Source organism: Dasypus novemcinctus, chromosome 18 (assembly GCF_030445035.2).
Source record: "Dasypus novemcinctus isolate mDasNov1 chromosome 18, mDasNov1.1.hap2, whole genome shotgun sequence".
NCBI lineage: Eukaryota > Metazoa > Chordata > Mammalia > Cingulata > Dasypodidae > Dasypus > Dasypus novemcinctus.
The window spans coordinates 21,788,987-21,815,369 of record NC_080690.1 but is presented as its reverse complement, the minus strand read 5'-3'; the positions used below and the strand labels follow the sequence as shown (position 1 = coordinate 21,815,369).

The following is a 26,383-nucleotide window of genomic DNA, read 5'->3' as shown; positions in this document are numbered from 1 at the left end:
CATAGTTTACTTCTGCTTCAGGTTACCTCCTGGAAGATCTTCCTGTATAGCACAAATTCTTGAGTTTTTCAGAATACTTTTTCATAGTCTAGGAGTTTGAATCATGTCTAGAATTCCACATACCATTGATAACCAGAGAGTGCAGTAGACAGATTTCATACAAAGATTTTGCAGCGAGGTAATGATTATCACCACAGTTAAAAAAGAATACAGTGTTTTAGAATTGAAGCATCTACCTAAAGACAACTTTTTCTCTCATTTAAAAAAATCTTTTTTATGGAGAATCTGAAACATATACAAATACAAAATAAGTAAATAGTATTCCCTTTATTTTTTTAGATTTATTTGTCCACTTCCCTGTTCCATTTATTTATTTATTTATTTTTTGAGGTGCTGGGACTGGGAATTAAACCCTGGACCTCATGCGTGGGAAGCTGGCACTGAACCACTGAGCCACATCGGTTCCCTGTTCCCTTTATTTCTAAAACATAACATACTCAGAAAATGTGCATGAATCACTATCCCATTTTTAATCAGATTATTGAGATATAATTTTAAATGTGTAACTTTGTTTTGACATGTGAACATACTTGTAATCAAGTATGTAAACTGTCACAATCAAGATAATAGATAATCTTCATCATCCCCAAAAAGATTCTTCATGACCTTTTATAGTCAACCCCCCTCCCCAATATCCCTGGCCCTAGGTACCCAGTGATCTGCTTTCTTCAATATAGATTAGATTTACCTTTTCTCGAATTTCCAGTAAATGGAATCATACAGTGTATACTCTTTTGCTCTTGTTTCTTTTACTTAGTACAATGCTTTATGGATTCAACCATATTGTTATGTGTATCGGGAACTTATTACTTTTTTTTTTCTTTTTAATTTTAAGGAAGCATAGGTTTTGAACCTGGGACCTCATACATGTGAGGGAGGCACTCAATCAGCAAGCTACACCTGCTCTGCAAGTTTATTACTTTTTGTTGCTAAGCAGCATTCCATTAAATATTATACAGTTACATCTTCAGGTTCACTGATTCTCTTTTGTGGGGTTTAATCTGCTAATCTGTTAAATCCATCCAGTGAAGTTTTATTTTCAATCTTATATTTTTCATCTCTAGAAGTTCCATTTGGTTCTTTTTTATAACATGTTTTTCTCTTTATTATGTTCATGTTTTCCTTCTAACATATTTATATTAGCTGTTTTAACAGCCTTATTTGCTGTTTCCACTTCCTCTTTTCTGGGTTTGTTTCTATTGACTGATCTTTATTCTAATTCTGGGTCACATTTTCCTTTGCATTTCTAATTTGGATGATGGATATTGAGACTTTTTCATTGTTGAATGCTGGATTTTGTTGTCTTCCTTTAAACACTTTGTTTTGGCATGCAGTTAGGTTACTTGTAGATCAACTTGATCCTTTCAAGGCTTGTTTGTTGGAGCAGGGTTAGAGGAGCGTTATTCTAAGGCAGCGTTTCTCCACAGCAGCCCTGTTGACATGTTGGGCCGGATGTGTCTGTTGTGGACCGTCCTCTGCATTGAAGTATGTTTAGCAACATCCCTGCCCTCCGCCAGCTGGATGCCAGTAGCATCCCATCCCTAGTTGTAACAACCAAAAATGTCCTCAGACATTGCCAAAATCGTCCCCTGTTGAGAACCACTGCTGTGAGGTTACACCAGGCATGACCTATTTGGGTATCTGCCGAATGCCCTAGGTATTCAGTAAGAAATCCCTCATCTGGCTGGTCAGGACTTGAATGCTGCCCAGTCCTCTTTGAGCTCTGGAAATTGTTTGGCTTATAATATATGGTCATCCTTTGCCCAGCCTTACGGATTCTCACCTGGAGTCTGTTCACTTAAAGGGAACCTTGTGTAGATTTCTGAAATTCTTTATCTATGTATCGCCCTCCTCTCTGGTTCCCTGCCCTGAACTTTAATTTCTGTCTCCCTAAACCAGCAAAACTGCTGTGCTCTGCTTGGCTTCTATTCCCTGTGTTGCAGTCTGGAAAGTGCCTCCTGGCCCAAAACCAGAGCAGTAGTAGGCTTCGTTTTGTTTATTTCCCTTCTTGGGGCACAAACTGTGCTGCCTCTTGTACACCCCTTTCATGTATTTTGTCCCATTTTCTAGTTGGTTACGTGGGTAGGTAGGTCTGATCCCAGTTTATTTCATTATGGCCAGAAGTAGAAAGTGGAAATCTTTTTTTTTTTTTTTGAGAGTTTTTCTGTCTTGCTTGACAGCAAAGAGACAGATCTGCAGAGCAGCCTTTGCCATGTGACACTGAGTCTCTTTGCCCCATGTCCTTCTCCAGTCTGTTTTTGGTCCCCACTCACCCCCATGGTTAGGGTGAGCCCCTCATATGCTTTCTTAATACTTTTCCTTTGGAGCACTTCCACAGCAGTGATTAAATAATAGCTTGTGTAACTGTATGTTTAGTTTCTTTTTTTTTTTTAATAAGTCAGGTGTTACATTTTTATTTTTTATTTTTTTAAAGTATTTTATTTTATTATTAGTTTTTTATTCTCTCCCCTTCCCTCCCCCTCCCCCGCCCCACCCCAGTTGTCTATTCTCTGTGTCTATATGCTGTGTGTTCTTCTTTGTCTGCTTCTGTTGTTGTGAGCAGCACGGGAATCTGTGTTTCTTTTTGTTGCATCATCTTGTGTGTCAGCCCTCTGTGTGTGCGGTGCCATTCCTGGGCAGGCTGAACTTTCTTTTGTGCTGGGTGGCTCTCCCCATGGGATGCGCTCCCTGTGCATGGGGCCTACCCACGCTGGGAGACCCCCTCGTGGCAGGGAACTCCTCGTGCTAATCAGCACTACACGTGGGCCAGGTGCACACGGGTCAAGGAGGCCCGGGGTTTGAACCACAGACCTCCCATGTGGTAGACGGATGCCCTAACCACTGGGCCAATTCTGCTTCCTGTATGTTTAGTTGCTACATCCCTACACATCTGCAGCCTCCAGGGTCATGGACTGTGTGGGTCTTATTAATTACTCCATTCTGTAACTTGCACAGGGCCTGGCACATACAGGAATTCAGCAATATTTGTATAGTAAATAGATTGTCAACCCAGCTTGGTCCTTAAGCCTGTGTAAATGGCACTTGTTTCCACCTGCCCAACTCAGCCAGGGACTTCCTTATTCCTCAGACTGCTGTTCTTCCCTCTGCTTCTTCTCTCAAGGGCAGCTTTGGTACTTGTCACTCAGTCATCCTTTTTTTAAAAAATATTATTATTATTACCTGGGGTAACTAACCCCCTTCAATCTCCCAATGCACCCTGCCCTCCCTTACAGAGCAGCACGCAGATGCACGCAGATGCTAAATACCAGGCTCTCAAGAAGCACTTGTTCACATTCACTGGATCATAAAGCTATGTTTGTATTTTGATGAAACAGATTTGGAAAATCATTGTAAATTATATGATTGGCTTACAGATTATTCAGGAGGTAGAACTGGCAGTGCTTGGTGATTGATTGGAGGTAGGGGTGGCAGTGAGGAATCACGAATTCAGCTGTTTGTTGGCTGTTCCTGGGTGCTAGGCATTGTTCTAGGTGCTGGGTGCAGTGGCGACTAGGCCAGACGTGGTCGCTGCTCTCCTTGAGCCAGGAGGTTTCTGGACTCGCTATGGGACTGTTGAGTGGGGCAGAAACCCTGGAGGGAGCACGGGTGTGTGCGGGGGTGATGGGTTTGATTTTGCCTGGTTGGAATTTGGCATGACGTGAGTGAGGACAGGTGGGGCCACTCTGGAGGGTGGCCTCTGTGCCCAGGCGACTGTAGCTTCCTCCCTCCCTCCCCTTCACTGCACACTGCCTTTGGGCACAGGTGCACTTCTTAGGAAGGGTACAGTTTTTACCTTTGTTGTCCTGACCAAGGGGGCAGATATCATTACCCCATATCACAGGTGAGGCAGCTGGTGATGAGAACTGCAAGTTCAAGGCTGGAAAGCAAGATTTATGCCCAGTTCTGTAAGAGTCGGCTTCCGGCTCTCTGATGCACTCTTTGTTTGAGCCACTTTAATGCTCTTCTTTTCTTTCTGCATCATCCTTGGGGCTTGTGTTCTGCGCAGAAAAGATGAGTGAGTTTTGTCTAATTGTAATTCGTGAGCCTTTAGGAATGTTTACAATGAATTCTCCATGATAAATAGCCCCTTCTAAAGTCTATTGTGTTTCTTGGCTCGTTAAAAAATCATAATTGTTGAAGTAACATTACATTAGGGAAGATTTACAAAATAGAGTTAATAAAAAGACCCCCCATAATCCTACTATCCTAGAAGGACTGTTTGGTGGCAAAAAACTATCTTAATAAAGGGAGATTTCATGTAAGGCACCAAGGGGTTTTCAGCGGTGGGTGTCAGTTTGGGCAGGTCCAGCTGGACTCATGGTGACTGGAAGATCCTTAGACAGCCCCTCCCTCTCTCTCCGCCTCCCTCTCTCTTTGCTTTGGTTTTCTCTTTCTCTCTCTGCAGCCCAGAAGTATTTGAAGTACCAGCATTCAATTTTTGCTTTTCAAATAAATTTTTCCTAATTGAATAGCCAGATACCTCTGCCTTAACTGTTAGTTTGTATCTTTCCAAGTGCTGATAAGGGTGAAAATTTTTTCCAGGCATTTGATTGATTTTTTTTCCATTTTGAATTGTCTGTATTTTTTATCTGATATTCCTTTTTTGGTGTTTATAGTTTTCTTATCAGCTTTTACTTTTTCTTGCCCCCTTACCCCCTTCCCCATTCAAACACACAGAAAAGTTGGAAGAGTTCTAGGTAAACGCCCACATTCCTTTAACCTAGATTTACCAATTGTTAGCCTTTTGCTATATATATTTATTTGGACTTGTGCTGAACCATTGGACAGTCAGTTGCAGACCTCATGACACTTTAGCTCTCCATACGTCAGCATGTGCGTGTGCTTTTAGTCTGATGATCTAATAACCTTTTGTCTTTCACATATTTGATGTAAAAGTCGTTCTTAGTCTGTTGCTTGCTTCTGACCCTGTTTCCTTGTGTTTCTCAGATGGTGACATGTCATGCCGTGCCAACATCCTGGTCACGGAGCTGTTTGACACGGAGCTGATTGGGGAGGGAGCGCTGCCCTCCTATGAGCACGCACACAGGCATCTGGTGCAGGTAGGGGCGTATCACTGTGATGGCAGAGGCTCATGGAGCTTTCGTTAATACACCAGGGGCTACACGGCCCGTGGCACCCCTCGGTTCTTGGGAGGCTCAGACCATGCAGTTTCACTGGTCTGAGTGGATAGACAGACTGAAGTGCCACGGACATTTGTTTTAGGACCAGCCTTCTGAGAGTTCAGAGGTTCAGAAGGAGATGAGGGCATGTGTGGAGAGGAGAGGTAATTTAGAACGACACTGAGGAAAGGGAGTGGTGGTCCACACAGGGGCCTGTTTGGTAGGTCGGGAGAATCCCTGCCTGGGGTGGGGGAGAGGGTAGAGGGCACTGCCTACCAGCCTGTTCCACCCTAAGGAGTTGAGGTAGTGGTGTTCTTTGACAGTATTTTTGAGAAGGGAGAGGTGTGCTAAAATGTTATCTCAGAGATTGGTCTGGCTTTTGGGTGGCCAAAAACCAGAGGCAGGGACCCCAAGGCAGAGACCAGCTGGGGCAAGGCAGGGGTCATTGGTCTTCTCTTCCTCCGCTGGCATCTGTTGGTGGGCACCATTCCGGGCAGGTCCAAAACTGTCCCAGCCAGGACCCTCTTTGGGGGTGCGTGGTGCCCCTGGAGTGAGGAAGGGCAGTCCAAACTGGAGCCCACGTGATGAGCATAGCACGTGACTGTGTAAGACATCTCATCGGCTCTAACGTGGAAAACCTCTTTCCAGTAATCAGCTTCAGTATTAAGAGTTTCGGTTTTTTCACATTAAAACCAGCAACCAGATGAATCCCAGAAACAGAAAAAAGTATATTTAGAATTAGGTTAATGCTGCCCAATTTGTTTTTCTCTAATTCATCTTATTAAAAAGGTGCGCAGGCGGCCGTCCCATTTCCTCTCGCAGCTGAGCTGTAGCAACCTGCTGTTCATTGTCCACTCTAGTCCCTATCTGCCTGCCCTTTCTCTGAGCTTGAAGGAGTTATGGCTGGTGAACAAAGACTTCCGCTGCACTGACCCTCTTCCTGGATGGTTAGTGGGGATGGAACTAGGAGGCTGGGTGCTTACAGGTGGTCCATGTGGGCATTGAAGTGGCACAGGAATTGGTTTTAGAAGATGCACTTCTTGAGCACTGTCATTTTTCCAGGCCCTCTTTTGGGTACCAAGAATGCACAGGTGAGCTCACAGGGAAGTAGATACACGAGCAGGTCAGCGTCATATGGCTTGTGTACACTCTGATGGTAGTCAGAGCAGGTGAACTCGCACTCACACTGGCAGGAGGGGTCAGGGTCAAGGAAGATCGTGCGCTGAGTCAGTCTTGGAAAGTGATCAGATGTTGGCCTGGCGGGCGGGGGTATTCTAGGCAGAGGACATTAGCACACACAAAGACATGAAAATGAATTGGGGAATGGCTCCCAGATCTGCAGGTTGTTCAGATTTGTGTAGTCTGGGAGGGATGAGAGGTGGGGCCAGAGACAAGGCTAGGGAGCAGGGCTAGATCAAGAAGAGCCTAGAAGAGTAGACCTTACCCAGGAGTCGGCATCACAGAAGGATTTTAAGCAGGGGATTAATGGCAGATTTATGCAGGTAGGAGTATGGAGAGCAGTTGGAAAGCAAAGCTAGAGGTAGGAAGACTTGTTAGAAGATCTTCAAAATCATCCAGGCACTGGGATGCTGTGGGTGTCAGCCACAGCAAAGGAAGTGGGCCCATAGAGGTAGACTCAGGCAATAGGAACGGGGCCACAGGATTTAGTGGTTACTTCAATGTAGGGGTGTTGAGGATGATGCTAGAATTTGGGGCTTGGACAGCTGGCCTGGATGGTGATTCTCCCAGAAAGGGAGGGTTGGGGAAGCCCAGCTCTGGGGAGGTGGGAAGGAGTGAAGTTGTTTTGTCCGGTTTAGAATAGTTCTCTGAGGGTCAACCGGGTAGTGAGGGCCAAGACGCCTTTGACTATATGGTATTTAGTAAACGAAGGTGGAGTGGTCGAGGTCACTCAGGGAGAGTCTGTGAGGGCTGTCCAGAGGAAGCCTGCCTCCTATAGGAGACAGAGTGGCAATGAGGGTGTCCTGCAGAGCAGTGTTTCTCAACCAGGAGTGCTCCTGCACCTTGGCAGTCTCTGGAGACATTTGGGTTGTCACAGCTGGTGGCAGGAGTGGGTGAGGTTATTTCTGACATCTTGTGGGGGTGCTGCTAAACATTCTGCAGGGCACAGGCCAGCCCCCACTACAGAGGACTGCCTGGCCCAAAATGTCGATGGTGCTCAGGTAGAGAAACCCCAAGTTTGTGATTTCCATGTGGGTAACAGCTGCAAGAGTCTTCCTCATGGCTGGACCCTTAGTGCCCGGCATGGGAAGGATGCCGGGGAGTGAATCGTATGAGGCAGGAGGGAAGCTCGGCAGCCAAGGCCACCTGAGCGGAGTGGGCAGCAGCAGGGATGATGCAGGGGTCTTGTACATCGAGGGTGGACAGTTGGCCTTTGGGCTCTGCATTGAGGAGCTCTGGTGTCTGGGCAAGCGCTGTGCTGAAGGGAAGCGCTGAGCCCCATGCCACAGTCACAGCTGAGCATCAAAACTTGGACTCTTTCTTCCAAGTCAGCGTGGGAGTTCATCAGTACGATGACAGTGAAGGTTTATTTTTGAAGTATTTAAGAATGTCAGGTAGCTAGGAACTTATCTGGCACTCTAAATCATGTTCAACATAATGTGTGTTCTTTTGAAGTCTCGTTCCTTTTTTTTCTTTCCCAAAGGGCGTAGGGCTGAAACCATTCACTGCGCCAATGGTAAGGGCATGAGGTGTTGCTCAACTGACTTAATATTAAGGAATAAACTTCTTTTGACAGATGGGAATTACTGTGGCTCAACATACCTCCATTTTCTTTTTCTTTTTCTTTTTTTTTTTTTTAACTTTTTACTGCACTAACTGCATGCATTTATTTTTTGGTTGTTTTGTTCTAATATAAACTTAGGAAAATTGTGAGGCGGTGCCTCACAGAGCAACCGTCTATGCCCAGCTGGTGGAGTCCAGAAGGATGTGGTCATGGAACAAGCTGTTTCCCCTCCGTGTTCAGAGCAGCCTTGGAGAGCAGCTTATCGTCCCTCCCTTGGAGCTGGAGAGGTGCCCTGGCGCACCCTCTGTTTATGACCTTCAGCTGAACCAGGTGCCGCCTGCTGACTTCACCGTCCTCAGCGACGTGCTGCCCATGTTCAGGTACCAGGAACCTCCCCAGGTGGCAGCAGAATTTGGGTCTGTGGAAGTTCTTTTTGAGTGGGAAGGAAACCCAACTGATATCACAGACTCTGAAAGCAGGAGTCTGTTGCAACCAAGTATCATTGCTGGTGACATCACTGTAAAAGTTTAAAATGGAGAGTGTGTGAGGTGAAAATACTCTGAAGTTCCTGAATATTCTTCCACAGTGTGGACTTCAGCAAGCAAGTCAGTAGCTCCGCAGCCTGCCATAGCAGGCGGTTTGAACCTCTGGCATGTGGTCGAGCTCAGGTGGTTCTCTCCTGGTGGGACATTGAAATGGACCCTGAGGGGAAGATCAAGTGCACCATGGCCCCCTTCTGGGCACAGTCAGACCCAGAGGGGCTCCAGGTAAGAGGCAGGAACCGAGCACGTTTTCATGTAGATCAGGAAACATAATCCACTTTTGGTCTCGATAAAGCAGAATGTTGACCTTTAGATTTAGAACATTTAGAGACAGAAGGGACAAGGCAAAGAAGAGTGAACAGAGCACAGTCCTCCTGGAGGTCATGGCCATACCCAGGGGACACAGCAATAGAGAAGCTTTGGTGTGCCAGCCCCCTCTTCCTGGCCCAGTCACTCTCAGATCTCACTTCTCCCCTGTCCCCAGGTAACCCCAGGGGTCTCTGATCACCTTGGAGCAGAGGACCACAGCCTGCCCTCAGCCTCAATTTCTGTGGCCTCAAAATCTATCTTCTGCAGCTCAATAGAAACTGGGCAGAGGACAGGAACTGCAGAAAAGGAAATACGGAATACTCTTTTTTTTTAAAAAAAAAGATTTATTTATTTATTTAATTCCCTCCCCCCCTTGGTTGTCTGTTCTCTGTGTCCATTTGTTGCGTCTTGTTTCTTTGTCCGCTTCTCTTGTCATCAGCAGCACGGGAAGTGTGGGCGGCGCCATTCCTGGGCAGGCTGCACTTTCTTTCACCCTGGGCGGCTCTCCTTATGGGGCACACTCCTTGCGCGTGGGACTCCCCTACGCGGGGGACACCCCTGCGTGGCAGGGCACTCCTTGCGCGCATCAGCACTGTGCACGGGCCAGCTCCACACGGGTCAGTTGGCCCGGGGTTTGAACCGCGGACCTCCCATGTGGTAGACGGACGCCCTAACCACTGGGCCAAGTCCGTTTCCCCAGAATGCTCTTGAACATATGAAAATATATTCATCCTCACGAAAAAGAGAAATGCAGATTGAACTGCAGTGAGATACCATTTTCACCTATTGGTCTTTAAAGTTTGATAGCACACTTTGTTGGTGAAGCAATGGGAGAAAAGCAGGAAAGTAAATCATCAGAACACCCATGGATAGCAGCATGGCCCACTCTGTGGTGTTGGGAAGTGATGCCACTTCTAGAAATATATGCTCTGCATAGATGTGCATATGTGCAGAGTGCAAACATAGTCACTGGAGCCCTGGTTTAATAGAAAAAGACTGGAAACAACCCAAAGCCTGCCAGTAGAGGTGGCTAAGTCCATTGTCGTGTGTCCACTCAGTAGATGAGGCAGCTCTCTGTGCACTGACATGGAACAATTTCCAGGGTATATTATTAAGTGAAACAAAAACAAGGGTGCAGAGGAATTATGTGATATACCAATTGGTGTTATTAAAAATAGGGATGTGTGTGTATGAGAGTGTATATTTATGTGTGGAATGTACATACCTTTGTAAGATTGGTAAAAATGGTTGCTTCTGGCAAGGGCCCTGGAGGTTAGGGTTGGAAAGAAAATTTCTTTGCGGCTATGTGACTGTTTTGTGTCTTTTGAATTTTCTCTCATGTGCTTGTGTTACCTAACCCCATACCCACCCCTCACACACACACACTCAGAGGGGAAAAAAGTGAAAAAGGTGTTCCAGGGCCAAGGAATTAAACCCTCCCTCTCTACCTGGCAGCGTCTTTGATACCCGGCTTTGTGTGTTGCCGGTTTTCCCTACCTGCTGGACACTAGCTTTTGTTTCTCAGTTGTGCACCTGTGGTTCTAGGTTGCATAGTGTTCTCAGCAGCTCCCCTGTCCCCAAGTTCCTGCTTAGGCCAAAGGGTCCTGCCTCCTGCGGGGTAGCGTGCCAGTCTCTTGGGCCTGTGAGCTCCTCGAGCACTCCCACCTAGTCTGCCTCCCAGGCGCCCCGCCCCCGTGAGTGTGGGTGTAGGCTGGCCTCTGCGCAGCCTAAGAGGGCTGTGTGTGTGGCCGAATTCTCCCACAGAGTTGAGACTGACTTGAGACTGCTTTCTTCCTCTCCGGGATTCTCCATAAAAAAGTCATAAAAATATCACTACTGTGTGTATTTTCTCCTTGAACCTTCACGTAAGAGTGCTGAGTAACCACACACCTGAACGGAGATTCAGAAAGGTCAAGTGATTTGGAGCGGGGCCTTGTGTCTAAGACACAAGAGTGGGTGCTCATTTCCAGTTGTCCTTCCTCTACCAGGGTTGACTTTTGGAGAGTTACGAATTTGAAGAAATGGTTATGAACCTCCTTCATGAATTCTCTGAACTGCTCGTGATCTTAAATATGATTAGCCTGTTTCACCTCAGAACAGTGGGTTCCATGATCAGCTCTTCAGTGTTGAGGACCCAGGAGGCCCCTGTTGTGGGGGTGGGTAGACAGGTGTGTGGGAAGGATGCTGTGACAGGGAAGCACCATGGGGGCACAGGTGAGGTCAGGGAAAGCTGCTCTTGCCTTCAGATAAACTTGCATAGTATAGGAATAAATAACAGGTTCTAGAAAAATTTTTTTCTTCCCATTTTGTTCTGTTTTTTCAAAATGTGTCTGGTTGTTGTTTTTTTAAAGATTTATTTATTTCTCTCCCCATTCTCCCCTGTTGTCTGCTCTCTGTGTCCATTTGCTGTGTGTTCTTCTGCATCCACTTGCATTATCTGGTGGCACTGGGAAACTGTTTCTCTTTTTTTGTTGTGTCGTCTTGCTGCATCAGCTCTCTATATGTGCGGTGCCACTCCTGGGTGGGCTGTGCTTTTTTCCCACGGGGCGGCTCTCCTTGCGGCACACACACCTCGCTTGTGGGGTGTCCCTACACGGGGGCACCCCTGCGTGGCATGGCACTCCTTGTGCGTGGCAGCTCTGCACATGGGCCAGCTCCACACGGGTCAGGGGGCCCTGGGGATTGAACCCTGGACCCTCCATATGGTAGATGGACGCTCTTATCAGGTGAGCCATGTCTGCTTCCCTGGTTGGTTTTTCATTTTATAGCTTTTATTTTCAGATAGATACCTTACATGCGAATGTGATTTACCTGCCTCTTAGTTAAATTCAAGTTCAGATGGGTGGACAGTGTCCCTGAAAAGTGGGATTGACAGTGGTTTGCTCAGGTACTGAACCGCCCTCTCTGAGTCTTACAGGGGCCAAGTGTCCTTAGTTCCTGATGATGTGGAAAGAGTGGGCAGTCATCTTGTCAAAGCTGAGCCAGGTATCCACTAAAAAGCGACATAAAAATGACACTTTTTTCATTTTTCAAAAGTTTAAAGATAGAAAAATAAAACCTCCTTATAGAACACAAAACTTATTAACTCCTTGTGGTTCTGCCACCCCAAAGACTGCCTTTCTTTGATCTCTTTCTCACAGATGGGTTTTTGTTGATGCTTACCCCATTATTTTTCATGCTGCACCATAGTTTTCATCATTTAAATGTCTATGGGGGGGACACGGACTTTGGCCCAGTGGTTAGGGCGTCCGTCTACCACATGGGAGGTCCGCGGTTCAAACCCCGGGCCTCCTTGACCCGTGTGGAGCTGGCCATGTGCAGTGCTGATGCGCGCAAGGAGTGCCGTGCCACGCAAGGGTGTCCCCCGGGTGGGGGAGCCCCACGTGCAAGGAGTGCGCCCGTGAGGAGAGCCGCCCAGCGTGAAAAGAAAGAGCAGCCTGCCCAGGAATGGCGCTGCCCACACTTCCCGTGCCGCTGACGACAACAGAAGCGGACAAAGAAACAAGACGCAGCAAATAGACACCAAGAACAGACAACCAGGGGAGGGGGGGAAATTAAATAAATAAATCTTTTTAAAAAATAAATAAATAAATAAATGTCTATGGGATCCTGTATAAGGATTGCATATATATTTCTGATCTGTTGGATGGTTAATTGGATTGCTTTCCGACCAGGTTTTGCTAGTATAAATAATTCTGTGATGTGCATATTTATGTGACTATAGCTTTCTTCATTTTCTTTTTCCTTAAGGTAGACCTCTTTATGTGGGTTTGTTGTGTCAAAGAGGATCAACCCAGCTTATTAAAGGTTGACTCTAGGTTGTTGTAAACTATGTTTCACAATTTAGAGTATGGCATTTCTTTTGAAACTCCATTTAATTCGAAAGAATAAACAAAACAAAACCTTTTCCCAGCTTCTTATTTTGAAAAATTTTAAATCAACAGAACAATTGAAGATGAACACTGAAATGCCCTCTACTGAAATATACCAATTGTTAACATTTTGCCACATTTTGTCTCTCTCCCTTCGTCCCTCCTTTCTTCTCTCTCTCTCTCTTACACACACACACTTCTTTTGTTGAGTCTAAGTTGCAGACATCTTGACACCTTATTCTCAAATACCTCAGCATTCATCTCCTAAGAATAAAAAACAGGTCTCAAACAGCCACAATACCTTTATCCCACCTAAGAAAATTAATGGTAATTCCATGATATCATCTAACATACAGTTCAAAATCAAATTTGCTCAGTTGTTGCCAGATGTCTTTAATAGCTCTTTTTTCCCTCACTCTAGGATCCAGTTAGGTCTTATGCATTGCATTTGACCTTTCAGGGTTTTAAAATCCATTACAAGAGAAAAGTAAATTCTGAATATGTTCAAGTCTTTGGACTGTGCACCGTGGTACTAGTTGCAGTGGATAACTCCATTTAAAACGTTGTTTAAAACTGGGAATTCTTTCTTCAAATGAAACGTTAAGCAGAGCCCAGCATGGAGAAGAGGGAGCCGTGGTGCTGGCCTGCTGGGGTGGGCAGAGATGTGAGCCTAGCTTGTGCCCTGAGCCCCTCTTGAAGCCTGCTGCCCTCAGGCCACACTGTGTCCTCCTAAGCCGGCAGTGCCACAGGAAGCTTTTAGACTGGAGGGTTTTCTTCTTTATTGCTTCAGCCACAGGAACTAGCTGTAACCAGTCCATGGTCTCCCTGTAAACTGAGTTTCATGAGTTTTGGCTCCTGGATTGGGAGCGTTGCTCTTATCATACCCCATGGCAGCTGATTCTCTGTTTCCGTTTCAGTGGCGAGACCACTGGATGCAGTGTGTGTACTTCCTGCCGCAGGAGCAGCCTGTAGCGCAGGGCTCCGCCCTCTGCCTGGTAGCCCACCATGACGACTACTGCATGTGGTACAGCCTCCAGCCGACCAGGTAGCCCCCGAGCCCTGTGGGGTGGCAGATGGGCCTTTGAGACTGTGCGTTTATGTAAATCCCCCATTTCCAGACCCCGTAGAGGTGCAAGTGGGCAGACTTTTATCTGAGCAGAATAAAATAAGAACAAAGGTTTGGATGGGATGTGTCAGTGCGGGGCTGCACTTACTAGAATAGGCCACCTCGGGGTGCTAGGCACCCACTTGGATCAGACCCATGTGAGAGGCTGGAGTCGGGTCCTCTCGCCTTGGGTGCCTAGACTCAGGCAGTGCTGGGCCAGGTCCCCATGTGACACCCTGATGCTCTCTGGGGTCAGCAGGCGACACACATCACCCATTGTCTGTCTGTTCGTCTCCTGGCCTAGCCCTGACAAGAACGGCAGAGCCCTCCGTCAAGTGCGCCCCGTGTGCGACTGCCAGGCTCACCTGCTCTGGAACCGGCCTCGGTTTGGAGAGATCAACGATCAGGACAGAACAGATCAGTATGTCCAGGCCTTGGGGACAGTAAGTGTCCAGCTCCTTGGGTGCTTGTGGGCAAGGAGGAGTTGGTCTCTGGGGCCCCAGCTTACTGCTTATGACTTGCTGGTTTCGTTTTCTCTGGTCCTTGTCTGCCTCCGTGCTTCACCTGACTCCCTCTGGGCAGGCACTCGAGCAGACCGGGGAGCTCGCGCCTGCACTTCAAGGGCTTGTCCTCTGCTCTCCTCGGAGGGCCTCTGGCTGGGAGCCTTCCCTCAGCCCCACCCCTGTTTGGCTCGACGCTTTTGACTTTGGGTCACCAGCAGCTGATGGGATGGGTGGCAGTGGGTTCAGCCACCCCCTCCTTTCATCTGTTACTACCTTTCTGAAATTGTCTGAGGTGTAAATCCAGTGTAAGTGCCGCCTGAAAGCCTTGGCTCCCCGCTGCCTGCAGCAGGGGCTGGGTGTCCTGAAGCCCTTGGAGTGTGTACAGAAGGTCGTGTGCACATGTGCACATGCATGCCGTTTGGAAGGGAGGATCCAAGCTGGCGTGTTCTCTGAGGGGTCTGTGACCCCTAAAGGCGTCCCTGCCTTGGGGAGTCATTTGAGAACACTGTCATCATGCCCTGGGGAGTGGCTTCCTGCAAATGGCCTGGCCTTCAGCGCGACCTCCCAGCATGGGTTGAGGAGGGTCTTTCCAGACAGTGGGTTAGGTAGGGAGAGGCGAAGGAGGTGGGTGCTTTGAGGGTGGGGCTGATTTCTGCAGGGGCCTGGGAAGCAAGCACGAGTGGGGTGGGGTGCACAGATGACCCAGCTGGGCTGAGGGGGAGGATGGAATGAGGAGATCAAGCTTAGGATCATAGATTCTGAGTTAGAGAGGTCAGGAAAAGGGGAAGCATTTCTCTCTTTGCCCACGAGGATTTCTTAAGTGCTGCTGAAAACTCTCTCACCTGTAGGAAACACTTGTGCTGAAGTGACCCTTTTCCTGCAGGTGCTGAAGTCAGACAGTGTCTGCCTCTGTGTCAGCGATGGCAGTCTGCTCCCCATGCTGGCCCACCACCTCGGGGCAGAGCAGGTACCAGGACGTGCACCTTTCTGTCAGCTTCCACGGATCACCTCTTGAGTCCGGGTGTTGCGTGGTCTGGGTGCACAATTCCACAGTTAAGGCTCTCTGCCAGCACAGCTTTGCGTGTTGGGGACCCGCTTAGCTCAGGGGCTTAGGGTTTCTGAGGCTGCCGCTTTGCTAGGGTGAGTGCACAATGCAGGTGCTGCCCCAGGCGGGGAGGAGCACAGGTAAAGCTGCTGAGGCGGTGCCCTCTGCTTCCAAATCATCTTGTCGCAATTTAGTCTTTGTAAATTTCTCCCTCTGTTGAGTCTCTTACAGCATGGTCTTCTCTTTAGGTATTTACAGTAGAGAGTTCAGCTGCTTCTCATAGACTGATGAAAAAAGTAAGTGACACTTGGTGCTGAAATAAGGAGGGGACCTGGGGAACTTTTCTGCTTGAGTCTGAGATTGATAATTTTGAAGCAGCGTCAGTCCCAAGGGAGCTGGCAAAAGTAGCAGCTGCACTGGGGAGTGGCTTCCTGCAAGTGGCCTGACCTTCAGCCGTCTTTTCTTGACTCCCACATTGAGAGCTGGTCTAAGTCCTGTGGGGCTGAAATTAAAATAGAAGCAAATTTCCAGGCACTGGTTTGTTGTTTTATTATTTTATTTTATTTTTTTAAATTTCATTTCTTTTGCTTATTTCATTAATTTTATTTTATTATTTGATTTTTGCAGTTGAAGTTTAGACTTCTCCCCTCAAATAAAACTAAGAAAAATTAACTATTTGCAGTGACAGAACTGAACTTTGGGCATGTTTCTGGGGCCCCAGGGCACAGGAGACCATTGCTCAAGCCTGGCCTGACCACTCGTTCCATGATGGGCTCACTCCCTGGCTAGTGGTTGGTTTGACTTCCTCTCCAAACGATATCCCAGCTCCACCAGAGCCCTGCTTCTGTGCCTCCAGGAGGAATTGGCTTATACAACACATTGCTTGGGAGCTCGTTCTTGCCCTATCAGGATGACCCTCTGGACTGAATTTCTACAAAGTAGATATAACGATTGCTCCAGAACTATTTAGCTAGAAAACTGCAAGCAGATGGAGCAACTGTGGGGTGTTTTTTCCTGAACAAAGGCAGTACTTTGGTATAAATATAATTTATTGTTTTCTTTCTAAGATCTTCCAGGCTAACCACTTGGAAGATAAAATTAATATAATAGAGAAACGACCTGAATTGTTAACACCTGCAGACTTGGAGGGTAAGAAGGTGAGTAGCAGGCGCCTGTGCATTTGGGGTGCGCTGGATTTGGGGTGGACAGGGCAGCCTTGGGATCGCCTTAGCCCCACCCCTCCTCTCCTCTGCGCCTCCTGGTGGGTCTCCCCGTCACTTCCCAGCTGAGCGCCTGGCGCTCTTAGTGGTGTGGTGAAGCCTTGAGAGAGATGCCCAAGGAGCAGAGTTGCCTGCGCACCTTGGCCTGATCGCTGCCTCCTCACTTGGGGCAGAACAGCCCTGTGAGGACTGATGGGAGCGTAGTGTGTCCTCCCTCACGCACCTTCACACTCCCATCTGCATTTCACCTTCCCAGTCCCTCCCTGCTGCAGTTGCTCTTCTGCTCCCACAGTGGCCTCTTCATCACCAGGCTCCCTGCAGGCCTCCTCTGACCTGACCTCTTGGACGCACACGACCCAGTGGACCTCGCCTTCCTTAAAACACTACAGGGTGTCCTCTGTCTGCTTCCTGGGTTTCTCTCCTTTCAGTCCTTCCTCGTTCATGTTCACTGGTGCTCTCTCCTTGGCTGTCCTCTCCTCTTCCTCTGTCTTCTCGTGGGTGATTCCATCCCTTCCCATAGGTGAATCACTGAGCACCAAATCTGGGTCTCTAGTGTCGGTTGAACTCTTTACCTTTTTGGATTCAAATCTCATATGTCTAACTGCCAACAGGATATCTCTCCTTGAATATCCTACAGGCCCCTCGGCTGGACTTGCCCATAGCAGAACTTGTCATCTTTCCTGCCAACTTTTTTCTTTTTTTTAAACACCTTTCCTGAAGTATAATTGATATACCATAAAATAACTCACTTTAAGTGATTTTTGTCAATTTATAGTGTTATGTAGCCATCGTCCATTTCACCCCTCAAATTTCCTGGAGCCTGTCTGCAGTCATTCACCACTCACCCCCAGCCCCAGGCCACCACTGACGTGGTTTCTGTCTCTATGAATTTGCCTTTTCTGGGCATTCCCTATAAATGGAATAATACAAAATGTGGCCTTTTGCATCTGACTTCTGTGACTGAGCATGTTTTTGAGTTTCATCCGGGTTGTAGAATGCATCCGTGTTTTTTTCTTTTTTTGATGCTGACTAGCATTCCATGGTGTGGATATGCCACGTTTTGTGTATCCACATACCTGCTGATGCACATTTGGATTGTTTCCAACTTGGGGCTGTTAGGAATAATGCTGCCATGAACATTTGTGTAGGAGTCTTTGTGAAGACATATATTTTCGTTTCACTCAGGTACGTGTTTAGGTGTCGAGTTGCTGGGTGGAATGGTTATTATGTTTAGCTTTTTAAGAAACTGCTAAACTTGTCCCGAGTGACTGCACCATTTGACATTCCTGCCAGTAATGTGTGAGGGTTCCATTTCCTCCACATCCTTGCCAGCACTTGTGTTGTCTATTTTTTTTATAGCAGTTTTAGTGGGTGTGTGTGAAATCTTGGTTTTAATTTGTATTTGCCTAATTAACAATGTTGAGCACCTTTTCACGTGCTTATTAATCATTAATACATATTGTTTGGTGAATTGTCTCTTTGAGTCTTTTGCCCCCTTTTCCCTCTGTCCTTTTCTTTTTAAATAACAGCTTTAGTGAGATATAATTCACATACCATAGACTTCACCCATTTAGAGTGTACATTTCACTGGTTTTAATATATTCTCAGAGTTGTACAACCATTATCACAACCAATTTTAGAACATTTCCACTTCCCCAAAAGAAACCCTGTGCCTATTTCATCGTCACTCCTCATTTGCCCCTAGACCCCCAGCCCCTGGCAACCACGAGTCTGCTTTCTGCCTCTATAGATTTGCCTATTTTGGACATTTCATGCCAGTGGAATCATACAATACGTGGGTCATTGTAACTGGCTCCTTTCATTAGCGTTATGTTTTTCAAGTTTCAGCCATGTTGTACCCTGTGTCATTGCTTCATTTATCTTATTGCTGCATATTATTCCATTGTTTAGATATACCACATTTTTTAAAATTCATTCATCCTGTTGATGAACATTTGCTTTATTTCTGCTTTTTGGCTATTACGAATATAGTTGCTATAAACATTTGTGTACAAACTGCCCTTTTTTCCCCTCATAAATGAGGATTCTTTTTAGATATTTAAATTCTGTAAGCAGTGTCAAATTAAAAATTATAAAATATATTCAGAGAAGTCCGTGTTCCATACCTGTCCTTTCCACTTTAGGCTTTCCTACCCTCTGTGGATAAATAATTTTTTACTAGTGTTTAAGTTATTCTTTCCTTTATTATTATTATCGTGGCAAATGCACGTAACATAAAATTTATTGTTAGTGACATTAGTACTTTCACAGTGTTGTACAGCCATTACCAGGTTGCAGAACATTTTCATCACTCCATTAAGCCTTTTTAAAAAATTGATTATTTATCTTATTGAGTCATAAGAGTTTATTATATACTCTGGATACAAGTCCTTTATCAGATATATGATTTACAAATATTTTTTCCCAGTGTAGGGTGTGGCTTATATTTTCACTTTTTAATGGTATCTTTTGAAACATTAAAGTTTTTTATTTTAAGCAAGTCTAGTTTATTCATTTTTTTTTGTGTCTCGTATTTTTGGTATCATATCTAAGAATACTTTGCCTAGTCCAAGGACACAAAGATTTCCCCTGTATTTTCTTCTAGTTTTGTAGTTTTAGATCTTATATTTAGTTTTATGTTACTTTACATGTACGGAGTAAGGACGGGCTCCTGTTTTATTCCTTTGCATGTGGCTATCCAGTTGTCCTTAACACCATTTATTGAAAGACTATCATTCCCTTTTTTTTTTTTTTAAAGATTTATTTATTTAATTTCTCCCCCTCCCCTGGTTGTCTGTTCTTGGTGTCTATTTGCTGCGTCATGTTTCTTTGTCCGCTTCTGTTGTCGTCAGCAGCACGGGAAGTGTGGGCGGCACCATTCCTGGGCAGGCTGCACTTTCTTTTCACGCTGGGCGGCTTTCCTCACGGGCGCACTCCTTGCACGTGGGGCTCCCCCACGCGGGGGACACCCTTGCGTGGCACAGCACTCCTTGCGCGCATCAGCGCTGCGCATGGCCAGCTCCACACGGGTCAAGGAGGCCCGGGGTTTGAACCGCGGACCTCCCATGGGTAGACGGACGCCCTAACCACTGGGCCAAAGTCCGTTTCCCTATCATTCCCTTTTGAATAGTCGTGGTCTCTTTGTTGAAAATCAGTTGACCGTAAATGTGAGGGCTTATTTCTGGATTCTCATTTCATCTCTGTTGACCTGTCTGTCCTTACTGCTAGTTCCACATTGTCTTGATGACTGTCGCTTTGTGTAATAGTTTTTGAAATTGGGCAGTGCGAGTCCTTCAACTTTGCTTTTCTTTCTCAAAATTGTTTTGACTGTTCTGGACCCTTGCATTTCTGCATGCATTTTAGAATTAGCTTGTCCATTTCAACAAGAACACCTGCAGGGATTTTGAATAGTGCTGCACTGAAGCTGTAGCTCAATTTAGGAGAATTGTCCTCTATCTAAATAAAGTGAGTCTCCAAATCCATGAACATAGAATGTCCATTTATTTGGATCTTCTTTAATATCCCTCGACAATGTTCTGTTTTCAGTCTACAAACCTTGCTCTTCTTTTGTTAAATTTACTCCTAATTCTTTTATTCTTTTCGATGCTGTTGTGTATAGGATTATCTTCATAATTTCACATTTGGGTTGTTTTTGCTAATATATAGGAATACAGATATTGTTTGTATATTGACTTGTGTCCTGTGACCTTACTAGTTTATTAGTTCTCATTGTGTGTGTGTGTGTGTGTGTGTGTGCACGCGCGTGTGTGTATTCCTTAGGATTCTCTCCATGTAGGGTAATATTTGTGAGTTAAGACAGTGTCACTGCTGCCTTTCAAATCCGAGTGCCTTCAGGTTCTCTTTTGGCTTCTCGACTGGCTGGACTGTCCAGGAAATGGTGACTAGAAGTGGGGATGGCAGCTGTCCTTGTCTTGTTCCCAGTGGGAGGGGCAGAGTAGGGCCAACTCTTCCCCAGCGTCCAGCGTTTTCTGCTTTGTCTCCAACATCTTAGCCAGAAGCCAGGCCTCACCGCCGAGCAGCCCCTCGCGGTGCCCTGCTGCCTGCTCCCCGCGGTCGCTCCGCAGCACCTGCCGCGTCTCCCCCTCCTTCCTGCCACAGATTCCTGCCCCTCCTCGCTTCTCCTTGTACTGCCTGCCGTGGCCACCTCCCGTCCGGGTCCACCTGTAGGTTGTCTCCCCACAGACTTCCTGGGCTCAGCAGGCTCTTTCTAAACACATTCCTCCCCCTCCTCCTCCAGCTGTTGTTTTATTGTTGTTATTATTCCTTTTTTTTTTTTTTCTTTTGATTAAAGTTGTAGGTTTACAGAGAAATCATGCAGAAGATCAGGAGTTCCTGAGTACCCTCCTGTCATTGACACCTTGCATTATAACAGCTTCTTTCTTACTTTGAGCCCTGGATTAAAGCTTTCAGTGACCCCCTCTTGCCTCCAGGGCAAGTAGGACCCCTTAACCTTCTGTACGCCGCCTGTGGAGGTCCCCACCTGGTGCCACCCTCCCCTCTGCAGGCTGGCCCTGGCGAGCTGCTCGAAGGGCCTTGCTCTCACCCAGGCCCCTGCTTTCGCCGCTGCCCCTCCGTCTGCCTGGAATAGTCCCCCGTGGTGCCCTTCGGTTTTCCGACTCCTCTGCTCATGCACTTGCTCCTCCGTGCAGCAGGTGTTCGCTGACCGTCGGCCCTGTGCTGGGGCTGGGGACTCTGCTGCCCGTGTCCCCGCCCCGCCTGGTGAGGGGGGCAGACGCGCATGGTACTAAGTGGTGATGGCAGAGCTTTGACTGGGCGTGTCCAGGGGGCCACCCCGAAGGCCTCGCTGGCGGTCACACCTGCAGGGTCTCCCCACACAGCCTTTTTTGCTTGCCGCCGTCCGTCGAAGCCCTTCTCTGACTTGGTGAGGGCAGCTTCTGCCTTGTCTGCTTTGCCTTCCACCCAGCGCTCCGGAGGGCAGGGCCCGTGCCTGTCCACCATCTTGTACCCTCAAGGCCACATCCAGACCGGGCACGCTCACTTGTTGACAGAATGAGTGAGCAAGCGAGCAAATGGCCAGTTACCTCTATGTGCCCAGGACGCTGGCAACCTCCTCTTCACTCTTCAGCCGACTCCTGACGCCACAGTCCTGCTGCTTTTCGATTGCCAGGTCTCTCATCTCCTGGGTGAGCCGTTCTTCACCACCAGCCTGCTGCCGTGGCACAACCTGTACTTCTGGTACGTCCGCACTGCTGTGGACCAGCTCCTGGGGCCCGGAGCTGTGGTGCTGCCCCAGGCTGCCTCGCTGCACGCCATGGTTGTGGAGTTCAGGGTAGGCCATCCGGAGGAACCCCATTTTCTTGTAGAGGCTCTGGGTGCAGACGGGGCAATGTGGGTCTTAATGATTTGGGCCTTTGCTCTTTTGTATCAGCACTCTGCAGAGGGTGAGAGGAGAGGCTCGCCTTTTAAAAAATGTACGACTGACACATGAAGTAGAAATGGTCGTGTGTCGTCATTTTACAATTATGGCTTTCAGAATAATTTAAAATATAAATTAAGAGATTCAGAAGACAGGCTGTACAGCTTGCTCTGCTCTCATTAAGAGCTGACACTCCAGTTGTTAAAAGCCTTTTGAGATGGGGCGTCAGCTTCTTTAGGCAAGAAAAAATTGAGAAGCTGTATTTAAATTTCCTCATCAAAGCCAGGACCACAGCCACAAAGTCATTTTGAGAAAGGCATTTTTTATTAAAAGGATATTGCAATGATTTCAACCTGAAATGTAGAATAAATCTTACTTGCTGTTTCTTTTGTAAGAAGGGCTTTATCCACTGCTTGCTCAGTGGCTCCGTCACTTACTTTCTGGGTATTTACCCAGTCGGGTTCACCCGTGAATTCTGGTTTTCACGGCCAAACAGGGAATGTAGAGAAAGAGGCTTATTCCCAAGCATATATCCCACAAGGCAGAGGAAATAAAATTGCCCTGAATGCAATTCAGAATGGGAATCTCTCCTTCTGGTTTCATTCCTCTGAGAGCCTTTTTATTTCTCCCACTGTCCTCATGCTGTTTCCAGGCACAGAGCCACGGAGAACTGGTTTACTAATGTCTCCCCAAAGAAATGGTGTCCAAGATGGTCTGGGCAGGGAGTACAGACACCCAGCCCAGGTGTCTGTCCTGCCAGAGTTGGCATCTCTGAGCCCTTCAGCCTTGGGGGTCTCTGTTCCAGCTGTGCAGGACAGCAAGGTGTGCTGAGAGCAGCGAGGTGTGCTGCGGGGTCGGGGCTGGGCCGCCTCCAGCCAGCCTCACCGCTCCCTCCTGCTCTTGGTGCCACCCTCCCCTAAGTCCCTGGGGAGGTGTGGCTGTCTGCTCGCTGGCCCACCAGACCGATAGTGTGGCCACACCTGCCCGTATCCCCAGGTGGTATGGCTGTCAGCTCTGCCCTGGTGGGGGCTGTTGATGACAGCCGTGCCTCCCTCTTAGGACCTGTGGCGGATCCGGAGTCCCTGTGGTGACTGCGAAGGCTTTGATGTGCACATCATGGATGACATGATTAAGGTAGGCAGGAGCACAGCTGCTCAGTGTCCCACTCATCCCATCGGCCACTGGCCTCTGACACCAGCCTTCCCCCAGGGGCCTGGGCGGGCGTTATGGACAGCATCGGAGAGCTTTTCTGTTTGGGGTGTGAGGTCAGGTCATTTGCTGGGTTCACAGTGAGCTCAAACCAAAGCACCATCGTCTTTTAGAGTGTGGGCCGTGCTGAACGCCTGGGCCGTGTGCTGCAAGGCCGGGCTGGGCCCATGCATTGCCACACCACTGTAGCTGCTCCTGCGTGTCAGCGGCTCTCCTCTGTTGGGACCTTTCCAGAAGGCAATTTGTAAAAGTGAGCAAGGCATTTTCACTTTGGGGACTCTGTGCCAGGGTAGAGCACTGGAGCATGGAGAGTGATCTATGAGAAGGGGTCACTGCAGTGTTATTTATGCAGTAAATCTTGGCAGTGCTCTAAATTCCAACAGTAGAGGGTTGGGGAAACCCCCAGGGCAGTCCCACAAGTGCCAGCAGTGTGTGTGGGGGCCTGTGAGGACTGAAGTGAGAACAAAGTCCGGACAGGGCAGGGCAAGAAACAGGTTCCCATTTGTATGGTTAAGAAAAGCCACACTCACACACAGTGAAAGGGGCAGAATAGTGGGCCTCGAAAGGCTAGCAATGTGGTTAGGAAGTGGTTCCATTTTCCCTTCTTTTGCTTATCCTTCTCTTGACATTTTCTACAGTGAGTAAGGATTGCTCACATCAACATGGTTTTAGGAAATAAATCCAGTGGATAATGTTTAGTTTGCACCTTACCTGCCAGGCCCCAGCAGAGCACTGACCACTCCGTGCTTCTCTGAGTTCCTGGGCCTCTCTGCTCTCTCTGGCCCTCCCCAGGCTCCTTCCTGGACTCCTCCCACTGTTCCGTAAGGGGTCGTGCGTTCTAGGCCCCTCTCAGGTCGTGCTCAAGACCCCTTCCCTCCCTGGCTGGGGCCCCGGCCCCTCTCTGGCTGAAAAGACTCTGCACACTCTCCTGAGCTCAGACCAAGAGCCCTGGAATACCTCAGATGTTTCCACCTTTGGCTGCCCCTCCCAGCTGGGCTTCCTCCAGTGTTCCCCACCTCAGACGTGGTACCTCAGACTGACCAGCAGGCCCTCAACCAGTACCCCGGTGTCCTCCCTCGCAAGTCCTTCCGCACCTTCGCCCACACTTGGCCATCAGATTCTCTGAGCCTCTCTTCCCCCACTGTGGCTGACCGGGTCTGGGCCATAGTTGTTTTTCGCCTGTGACCGTGTAGCCTCCCGCCCACCCTGTCCTAGGCCTTCCTCCCTATGGAGTCCATGTGCACTTGCGGATTCTAAGTCTGGCCTAAATTTTCTCCCTTAGGAACACCCTGCAGGACTCCCTGTCATGCTCCTGGCCCCCGCCCATCCCCTGCAAGTGGGTGCTCAGCTCACCGCCCCATCCCCTTCTCGCCTCCTCACTGCTGGCTCGTATATGCTCTCTTGAGCCCTCATCCTGGCCAACTCCTGTTGGACCCCCAGGATCCAGCCTAGGGATCCCGTCCGCCAGGCACTCGCCCTGGGCCCTGCCGCCTGCCCAGCCCCCGGCATGGCTGGGCTTTTCCCTGGCACCACGATTACTTACCCAGGTGCATAGTTCACCCTCAGGACAGGGACCTCCACGTGGTGGTGGTGGGGGCGGGCGTCAGTCCTACTCAGGCTGCGGGTGGTCAGCAGGTCCTGAGTGAGTGGGTGCCCATGTGCCGGGTGCTCCCACCCATGCAGACATTAGGTCCACAGAGTAGCCCAGGAGCTGGGCACGGCCATCCCCATTTTAGAAGGAGTGAAAATGAGGTCTGAACAGGTGACGTGAAGACAGTGAGTAGCAGCAGGGAAGGGAGGAGCCAGCTGGTCTGTCCCCGGCGCCTGTGACTGGCTGTTATCCCGAGGGACCAGGACCGAGGTGGTGAGGGGTGCCACTGGCTTAAGCCCTGGGCTGCCTGCTCTGTCCCTGCAGGCCCCCTGACCGTCTTCTCTCCTCAGCGTGCCCTGGACTTCAGGGAGAGCAAGGAGGCCGAGCCCCACCCGCTGTGGGAGTACCCCTGCCGCAGCCTCTCTGAGCCCCAGCAGGTCCTGACCTTTGATTTTCGACAGCCAGTTCCCCAGCAGCGTGTCCATGCTGAGGGCTCCATGGAGCTGAGGCGGTGAGCGTAGCCGGGGGCAGGGCGGGGTGAGGGGCTGGCCGGGACACCCTCCTTCCGCCCACTTACAGGTGGGTGGGACGAGTCTTCCCTGGCTTGTCCTTGCTTTCCCTTCTGAGTGGCCCTGAGCGCAGCAGGTCTCCACAGCCTCTGGGTTTGTGCGAGTGGGGAGGGGGCACCCAGGGTGGGCTCTGCTCATCACCACCACCTCACAGCCTCCTTTGAGCTAAGCGGCATGTGGAATCACAGCTACAAAGGAACGTGGACTTGGTTACTGTGGTTACCATGGTTATCCACTGGGCCATTTTCTAGAACTCTCCTGGGAATTAAAGCAGGTTAGGCGTTGGTGAGGCTGGTCATTGCAAGTTGCAGTTAGACCCCCACCCTGCTCTAGCTCTCTTCACAGTGGAGGTGCCCGTGGACTCAGGGCTCCTCCGTCACCGGCTGGAGCTTGACCTGCTGTTCAGGGAAGGACTGTCCAGGTGGCGGTGGCGGCAGGCGCCCTCTGTGGCTCCTGGGCCGAGTCTGCCTGTGACCTCAGGCTGAGGAAGCTGGTCCTGCTGCAGAGGTGCTGGCCTGGCGCCTACTCCGGGAGCCTGGCCAGGCAGCGAGGAGCGCCTGCGGCTTTGAGCCTGTGGCCAGGGCACAGCCCCTTCCCTCTTGCTCAGCTTCTTCCACGTGGCCTTCAGTCAAGGGGCGTGTCCGGAGCCTCCGGATCGGGCAGGGTGCAGTAGGCAAGACCAGGGCTCTGGAAAGCAGGGCAGGGGACAGCGGCCTCGACCGCCGTCTCGTGTGGCTGTTTCTTTTTGGCCCAACCTCGCTCCCCACCCCTCCAGGCCTGGGAGGAGCCACGGCGCTGTGCTGTGGGTGGACTACCACCTGACCCCGGGCAGCACCGTCAGCACCGGCCTCCTGAAGCCGGCCGACGAGGTACGCTGCGTGCACGGGGCCCTGCGCGTGGGCAGCCTGAGTCAGCACCGCTCGGGGGAGGGGGAGAGGGTGCCACCCTGTGCTGTGGGCGTCTGTCAGGTGCGCTGCAGGCCAGACGACAGCTCGGTGGTCACCTGGACCACCTGGCACCTGAGCAGTTTCTCCCCACTGGGTGCAGCTGGGGCTGGAGGCACCCAGGAAGGGTTGGGGGCCCTCACCCTCCCACGT

General features: G+C 49.0%; 1 protein-coding gene across 9 annotated transcripts in view; it reads left to right on the top strand.

Annotated features, from left to right (window-relative positions):
• PRMT7 (protein arginine methyltransferase 7) overlaps nucleotides 1-26,383 on the top strand; it is a 57,468-nt gene that overhangs the window by 29,757 nt on the left and 1,328 nt on the right. For all 9 annotated transcript variants that reach the window (XM_058279803.2, XM_071209119.1, XM_058279805.2 and 6 more), the window contains 12 exons: nucleotides 5,008-5,120; nucleotides 8,062-8,303; nucleotides 8,510-8,690; nucleotides 13,564-13,691; nucleotides 14,056-14,194; nucleotides 15,138-15,221; nucleotides 15,548-15,595; nucleotides 16,367-16,456; nucleotides 21,669-21,830; nucleotides 22,977-23,051; nucleotides 25,068-25,228; nucleotides 26,062-26,155. In XM_058279803.2, the coding sequence (XP_058135786.1) occupies nucleotides 5,008-5,120; nucleotides 8,062-8,303; nucleotides 8,510-8,690; nucleotides 13,564-13,691; nucleotides 14,056-14,194; nucleotides 15,138-15,221; nucleotides 15,548-15,595; nucleotides 16,367-16,456; nucleotides 21,669-21,830; nucleotides 22,977-23,051; nucleotides 25,068-25,228; nucleotides 26,062-26,155 (1,517 nt within the window). The remainder of the gene's footprint in view (nucleotides 1-5,007; nucleotides 5,121-8,061; nucleotides 8,304-8,509; nucleotides 8,691-13,563; nucleotides 13,692-14,055; nucleotides 14,195-15,137; nucleotides 15,222-15,547; nucleotides 15,596-16,366; nucleotides 16,457-21,668; nucleotides 21,831-22,976; nucleotides 23,052-25,067; nucleotides 25,229-26,061; nucleotides 26,156-26,383) is intronic.